This window comes from Chaetura pelagica, unplaced genomic scaffold (genome assembly GCF_000747805.2).
Source record: "Chaetura pelagica isolate M959 unplaced genomic scaffold, ChaPel_1.0 scaffold106, whole genome shotgun sequence".
Taxonomy (NCBI): domain Eukaryota; kingdom Metazoa; phylum Chordata; class Aves; order Apodiformes; family Apodidae; genus Chaetura; species Chaetura pelagica.
In genome coordinates, this window is record NW_009954222.1 from 5,734,066 (window position 1) to 5,741,828 (window position 7,763).

A 7,763-nucleotide genomic window follows, 5' to 3' on the forward strand; every position below is an offset into this window, starting at 1 on the left:
CAGTCACTACAAAAAAAAAATAATCAAACAAACAAAAAACAAAGTTTAACTTTATGGGGCAAAAAAAGTGCAAAAAAAATTATGCAAACTACTTGCTGCAAATCCCTTTTTGCCAACTCTGAAGCTCTTCTGGGATCCACTTAGGAGGGCAGAAGGTGTGTCCCAGCCTGTAAAGTCGAAGTCTGAGTCTAGCTAAGCTATTGAGCAAGCTAATTTTGGAAACTCAAGTTTATTCTTTTTAGTGATTATCACATAGTCTAATCAGGGCCAGGATTTACTTTAGACTACAAAGAGGTAAATCTAGAAGTGTCCCATTAACAACAGAATGGCAGAACAGTACAATGTGATTCTCTAGCACAGGAAAAATGTAAACACTACTAATGCTTACAAAGGGAAAAAAAAAAAGTCCTAATCAGATAACGTTTTAGTTTTGCACGAGTCAACTCAGGAAAGAAAAACTCAGGAAAAAACTCAGGAAAAAAAAAGGCAGTATTTTGAATAAATGCGAATTAATTTCCCTCCACCTTGTCTTTCAAAATAATCTAGAAATGTTCGAGGTGATCCTTTGTGTACCCTCAGGTAATTTTTGCAAGGTATTTTTATGCACATGTATTTTCATATGACCATCTCCTGCATCCCTCCCTTTTGCAGTATCAGGTTTTATTCTACATTACATTCAAGATGTACAAAAAAGCCGCAGGTTTCCAGTAAAGGATATTCTGGTCATAAAATGCTGAAGCTTGTCTATTTTCGGTCAAAGGGTCAAGTTACTCTGTCTCAGCAAATTGCACCAAAAATATCGGCTAGCATGGAGGGCAATAGTGCAAAATCTGCCTCAGCCAACTGAACTGTGTTTGGCCACTGAATGTTGTAAAATAGATATATTATATAGATTATTGCAAGCCTGAAAAATCTGGTCATCAATACTGGTGACAAGTGCTACTATAATCCAATTACCCAGTCAGAGAGTGACAGAGGAGTTGAAGAAGAGTCACATATAAGACCCACTAGAACAAGCAATAACATCTGACACTTGCAAAGGCTATATGGAAAAGCTATGACACACCAACAGCCACTGGAATTCAATTTCTTCCTTTTCTTCTGGATCTATGAAGTACCCAGAGGTCATGCCAGCTCCAGCTCCGGTTCGACTAACCTGAAACAGTTACACTACAAGATAACTGAGGAAATGTATTTATTACCTCCTTTAGCTTTTCCACATTATCCATCTCTTTTTCATACATATCATTGACAGCTTTCAGCTTTTTACTCCAGTCCTCTTGGGTTTCTGTGCCACTGGAAATCGCTTCATTTGCTGACTGGCTGGTTTGTTCATTTTGGCAAGACAATGCTGATGTTCTAGGATCCAGAAGAGATTTCAGCTGTGTTTGTAAACTGAGATTTTTACCTCTCAGATCTTCCACTTCTTTTTGCAGGGATTCTATTTCATCCTAAAGATGTCAGAAATTCACAGGAATTCAAATAATGCATGAGATGAATTAAATAATACTGGCAAGCTCCCACAGCACTTTAGAAACATGGGTTCTGGCAAGCCCAGACACATGCCTTCACTTACACATATATCTAAGTATGCTTATGTATTGTGCTTTAGGCAGGACTTTAATCAACCTGCATACTCAAGCACAGTGAAGGTGTTAGTGTATGGAATCCCTTGACTACATAAAGGATCCTGAACAAACTGGCAGGCAGACCAAAAGCTTCAAAGCATTCAGCATCATTAATCTATTATTAGTGCACTCTATGGGAGGATTTCCTGTATCAAGAGTGTTCTTAAGGTCCTCCTCTGCTGATTCATTTGCTGTTATTTGAGAATGTTTTGCTTATGTTCTGAAACATCACATGTTCAGATGCTGAAAGTCTCAAGATTTAAAATGGACAGAACATTGCTTGGAAGAGGCTGCTCCAGCTATGCAGAAGTAGTAACATCTTGGGAAAGGTGCTCAAGATGCAAAGAACAAAGCTCTTAGCTGTATCAGTCTGAAGTCATAGAGAAGCAAAGGAGGCCATACATGCCACTCACAAAAATCCAAGGCATATTTGCACTAATAATCAAGCCTTTTTTTTTTTCTCTAGCATGAGAACAACTTTAGTTTTTTGAAGACATTTATGCTATTCATGCCTATCTGTGTGATTTTGAAGTTGATTCAATAGAAAGGCAGGAAACCTCCTTTTCCTGACACCAGCTTCCATCCAGAATGAAAGAGGCTAACCTATATGCAAGTTTGTCATAGAAGACAGTCTTTATTTAGCACCCATTTCCTTTCTCTTACTCTCCTACCTGAGACAGTTTTCCTTGCAAAATATATGATGTCTTCACATAGCTGCTATTAAGGAAACAACAGCTGAGAAAACAAATTAAGCATATTCCTTATTAACACCTTTTCACCCTGTTCCCGAGACAACATTTTTCCAGCAGGAAAGCAGAGATGAACTTTCAAGCATTCATTCACTTTCAGAAAATTATAAGGTGACAATGATAAAAGTTAACCTATGCCAGAAGGTTACAGTGGGCAATATTGTTTAAGAAGGAATTTAGCCTCCCCAAGAAACAGCAAATTACTTCAGAAAACATTTGAATTTCAACCAAAGCCAAAACAAAAAGCCTCCAACACCCACTATGTATAAAGAAAATCCTCCCAGACCACATGAAGGTGAAATTCCCATAAAATTATAGAACTAGCTGTACTTGGCTACCTGTAGCATAGAAAGAATATCAACATGCCTTCAGTGGGACTCCTTTAAGAAGCAGCAAATGCTCTCATAAACTTAGCCAGAGGTTGAGATTTTAATGCAGCCAAGTTTCATGTAGATCAGATATAAACCTTTACTCAGTTTAAAAAGAATGGGACTCAAAGCAAAAAGACCCAATTCTATGCAGTAATTTAACAGTTGCAGTTAATCTGAAAGTCCCAACCCTCTCCATGTCCTTACCTCATATTCTTTGTGGAGCAATTCAAGCCTTGTTTTACGTAGGTGCTTTCTGACTGTTGGACTAAATATAGGATCACTTTCACCCGTTCCTCCTAAAGCAGCACAGAATGAAGGAAACACTAAAATTGTTTCTTTTTTAGTCAATTCAATACAGTAATCCACCTTACAACGCTTTTCATATTATCAATTACAAATACAGCTAATATTGGACCAATCTACTACCATGTAAGTCCTTCAATTTTCAGAGAAGGTTAAATGAGTACCTATTAGTGATATTTAGCAGCAAAAATCCTGCCTCGCAGCAGGAAGACAACTTTTCAGTTTTTCAACTTTGTATTTTCTGTGACAGAATCCTATCATATTTAAGACCATACTATTAAAACTGAGCTAAGGATGCCACAGAATCAAACGTACATTTAATTAGTACAAGAAAGTCTGAGGTTTTTAAAGTGAGATTGTTCAGATATATTTTTCTTTTAGGTTAACAAGATGCAATGCATAGGTAGAATACTTGAAGCAAGATGCATTTTTCTCAGTTAAAGGCATTGTCCAACCAAGATTTAAAAAACAATCATTAAAGCTGCAGGGTACTTGCTGCCTTTGGATAATCTAGCCATTAATAGACACATCACCTTTGGAATTTTTACCTTGTAGCTATTATGTATGCTTCTGGAAAGATTTAAAGTCAGATCTTCCTTAGATGCTGGTAAAAAAACACAGAGGAAAAAACATCTGTACATCTTCGGACTCAAAAGAATCTCCTCCGGCAGCGAATACCAGATAGTTATTTCAAAGCCTTAAGTTGTCCTTACCTATAATTTCCTTGCAAGGATTTTCAGGCGTGATGGGAATCCTGCAGGCTGGGCACTGATTATTGTTCTTTAGCCACACTTCAATACAAATGGAACAGAAGACATGGTTGTTGACACAGATGACTGGGTGACGGACCTTTTAGTATTAAAAGGGGACGGGGGGATGGGGACGGGAGTGGGGGGGAAGGAGGGGGAAGAAATAGAAAGATACTATGAATACTTTAATGCTCTTTCAGGTAACAGAATATCAAAATACACTACTCTATCTCTCACTGCAAGTATTGCAGGATCGAGACACAAGGTTTCACAGGGTTAGCTAAGAACGTCCTCCTGACTGTGAACACCAGATTTCCCTATTCTTGAATATTATATTATTCTTCCTTATTATAACCATTTTTGCACAACTAAGGTCCTCTATTCCAAGAGCTTATTAATAGTGTGGCAGGCACCCTTCCTTCACCCCTAACCTCCAAGAACTACATCTAACTACCTCAGCGAAATGCATTCACCTCGCCAGGCAGAATGCAACCAAAACACATGCATTAACTGATTTCTAGAAGTGAGGGAATGAGGGATTGCTCCTAGCAACAACCAACACTTTGCCTTGGAAGAGGTGTCACTGAAATGGATAGTGTTACAGATTAACTCTAGCCTGCACATAATCAGCTTCACAGAAATCAGCTTTAAAAAGGGTAAGGCCAAAACTATAGAGCAGAAACATGAACCAGCAACCACTAATTCAAGCCTCCTGCTAGATATGCATGGCTACTAAATAAGTCATTATCCAAGAAGGGGCAGCTATCTGAAGGATTAAATATTCTGATCAGACATGGATCCTTTCACGAAGCTTTTTCTCCCCTTCTAAAGCAGCAGAGTAAACAAACTTAGAAAATATTAATGACAATGTCTTATTCTCTCTTGTTACCTAACTATAAACCTTGTTTGAAAGTAAGCGTGCTTAGAGGGACAACACAAAAGAAAAAAGACTTCCCCCTGTATCTATGCCTTACTGCAGCTTCTATTACAGCTTACTGCAATGCACACTCTCAAATCTCTTAAGGCTTAATATTAATATCTGTGTTAGGGGTCTTAGAAAGAATTATTCATTTCTCCTCCACCCTGTCTTTGTGCAAGAAACATGCTTGAGTCACAGAAGTACCAGAACCTATTACTTTAGATTCTACTGTGTTGCAGTTAAAATCCAAGTTCAGGAGAATCCTTTCAACTTCAACAGAAGCTCTCATTAATCCCAAGATTTTCCTCTTGCATTCTATCAGTAAAGTAGTAAAACTAAAAAGGAGGAAATGCTGAGAGGGAGAAGTAAACAACTGGAAGGGACAGCCAATAACCACTTGGGAAAACAGACTGTATGTGTGCTGTAGCAATCATACTCATACAGTGTTGCACAAGCTAAAATCCAAGCACTTTACCACTGAACTACACATGGATTTGAGATAAGACCTGTATCTGTCAACTTCTTCTCCAAGTTACTATCTATGCCTCTGTCACATTACAGGATTCACAATATTTTTAAAACCTCCAATATGACATTCTTAGGAGCCAAAGGATTTATCTATACAGAAACAGAAACTGAAGTTACTGAAGATGTGAAGAGCGAGAAACTAAGCAATTTCTCCGAGTGTTTACACACTTCCACCTGTAGCTAAGGAGGCTTTTCTGTTCTGTGATTCACACAAGCATTAACACACCAATGCTTTGAACCCAACTTTTTCTCTAGCGATACTTCTTACTCAGAAGCAGCCCGAGAATAGTTAAATGAAGGGCGGTGATAGGATGCAGAGCAGAATAACATAAAATAGTCCAAATAGAGAAAGACATGTCAGGAGTGCAAGCCTCTCCCCTGGGAAGCAAAAGACCCTCAGTTACCCCAAGCCTGACATGAAAGCACACTTCTCACAAGTGAATGACTATTCAGTTTCTCTAGCAAAATAGTAAGTCACATTCATTACTCTCCAGGGTATAGTGCTTCTGATTTACACACCTTTCGAAGTTTCATTTCAGAGATGACGTTTGTACTTCTGTTGACTCAGGATCCACACAAAGGAATCCATGCAACAGTGGCAGAAGCCAGCATTGAAATGTCACACGGTGGCTGGGGGTGTCACTGCCCTTCATGGAGTCCCTGAGCCACTGACTGCAACATGCCTGGGAGGGGGTGGGGGACTGCGACAAACTCATTACCAAAAAAGCATTTCACTTGAATTACCGCAGTTTCAGTTCCTTAATCAACAATAATGTCTAGAAAGACTACAGCTTATCTGAGAAGGTTTGATCAGCTGGTAATTTTGAGCAATTTCTTAATTTCCCCCCACACAAATAATGTGATTCCTAGGCAGATCAAAATCAAATCCTGTACGCACCTATGTCACTTTGAAGGCACTTCTGGACCTTCAAGCAGCATTAATGGAAGAGGAGGCGCATGAAAAGCAGGCACAGTGATACCACTGCACAAATCCCCAGACATCCTGGGGGGCTTGAAAACACACAGAATTGTGTGCTCAAGCCCAATTGTCTACACCAAAACCACCACAAGAGACCTTGAGTCATACTAGGGTGGGTAAACCTAACGGCCTGATGCAGATGGCTTCTTATCTGCTTGCTCATTATGAATACAGGTATTTTAGAAGATAGCCTGGACTGTTTTAAAAGAACATTCAGGTAACAAATATGACATTTATCCAAGCAATTAACTATTACTAAAAATGGTTATTTGCATGTCTTGGCAATCTACTTTATGACTGTTCACACTAACAAAATGGGCCAATGTTCCCCTCCCCCCAGGATTTCTGCCTCATTAAAAACAATGAGTGGTTGACCTTACTGAGTAAGACTCTCTTCAATATCTCTTCTCCTTTTATCCCCTGACCATTAGGCACAGTGAATAGTTTCTATTTTGCAGTCGGTCCTTTGCAAAATTTGCAGAGGCAGCAAGACATACATTCTGGTTGTAGGTAGGGCCTTCTACTCAATTTGAAATTTATGCTACAAACCACAGAAGTATTAGAATATCTCAACTCTCCATGACACCTCCTGCTCCCATCTACAATACAGGACAAAAATGGCAAGATTTTTCCTTCAATTTAAACTAAGTAACTTTTTCTTCCGCTGACCTTACTCTTGATATGAGCTTTTTCTGAAGAAGTTTTTCAATGAAGTTCCAAGCTAGAAGCAAGGCCATGTATTGAAAAAAAAAAAAAGATAGCTAGAGCAGTCAACTTTAGCAAAATTTAAACAGCTTCATATATCCAAAAAGAAAAGCATTAAAGTATCTTTATTACAGATACCACCAATACATTAATTTATATAATGTTAATATATTACCTCAGTGTGTGACACCGAGTAAGGAGAGTGTGGAATTCTCTTCTGGTACAAACTCAGTAACATCAATTCTTGACCAACTCCAAAAAAGTAGTGGAAGTATGAAACAGTGGCTTGAAATAACCCATTTGCTTTATAGCAAAATATGAGTTAACACCTTATGAATCCATCATGTGTTTAGATTAGAAAGTCACTAGGATCAGTTTCAAGCAGCAAATACATTGTCAGTTTGACTTCACTGTCCTCTTTTTCAAGAGAAGCCACTCTGCATTAGAGACACAGTAAACGTATGTTCTCCATTTTCATTAAACAGATAAACAGAAAAGGAGAGGTAACAGGACCACATCCTGGAAGCCTTGCTTGGCTTCCACAGAAAAGCAAAGAAATCAGTAAACCTGGTTGCTAAAAGCATCACTTGCCTGTCAGAATTATGAGAGTTGAGAAAAGGGAGATGTCTTGACTACTTTCACTACCAGCACTACATCTACTTAACAGATCAAACACACCGATCCTTTGTTATGACTCCAGAAGCAAAGGTCTTGGAATAAAGGCCAGGTAAGCTAGAGAGAAATCGGACAGTACAAGCCAGAGCACAAACCTAACAGGTTATTTCGTCTCTTGTGATTACCGTTGTGCTTGAAGAGGTTTGTTTTGTTTTGG

At 38.7% G+C, this 7,763-nt stretch overlaps 1 protein-coding gene across 1 annotated transcript in view; it reads right to left on the reverse strand.

Moving 5' to 3' along the window:
- The window catches only part of RNF219 (ring finger protein 219), a 19,718-nt gene extending 12,755 nt beyond the window's left edge, over window positions 1–6,963 (reverse strand). The window contains exons 1-4 of the mRNA XM_010003521.1: window positions 6,901–6,963; window positions 3,765–3,900; window positions 2,953–3,044; window positions 1,203–1,451 (exon numbers count right to left, since the gene is read on the reverse strand). Of these exons, the coding sequence (XP_010001823.1) occupies window positions 1,203–1,451; window positions 2,953–3,044; window positions 3,765–3,900; window positions 6,901–6,963 (540 nt within the window). The remainder of the gene's footprint in view (window positions 1–1,202; window positions 1,452–2,952; window positions 3,045–3,764; window positions 3,901–6,900) is intronic.
- Window positions 6,964–7,763: the final 800 nt, after the last annotated feature.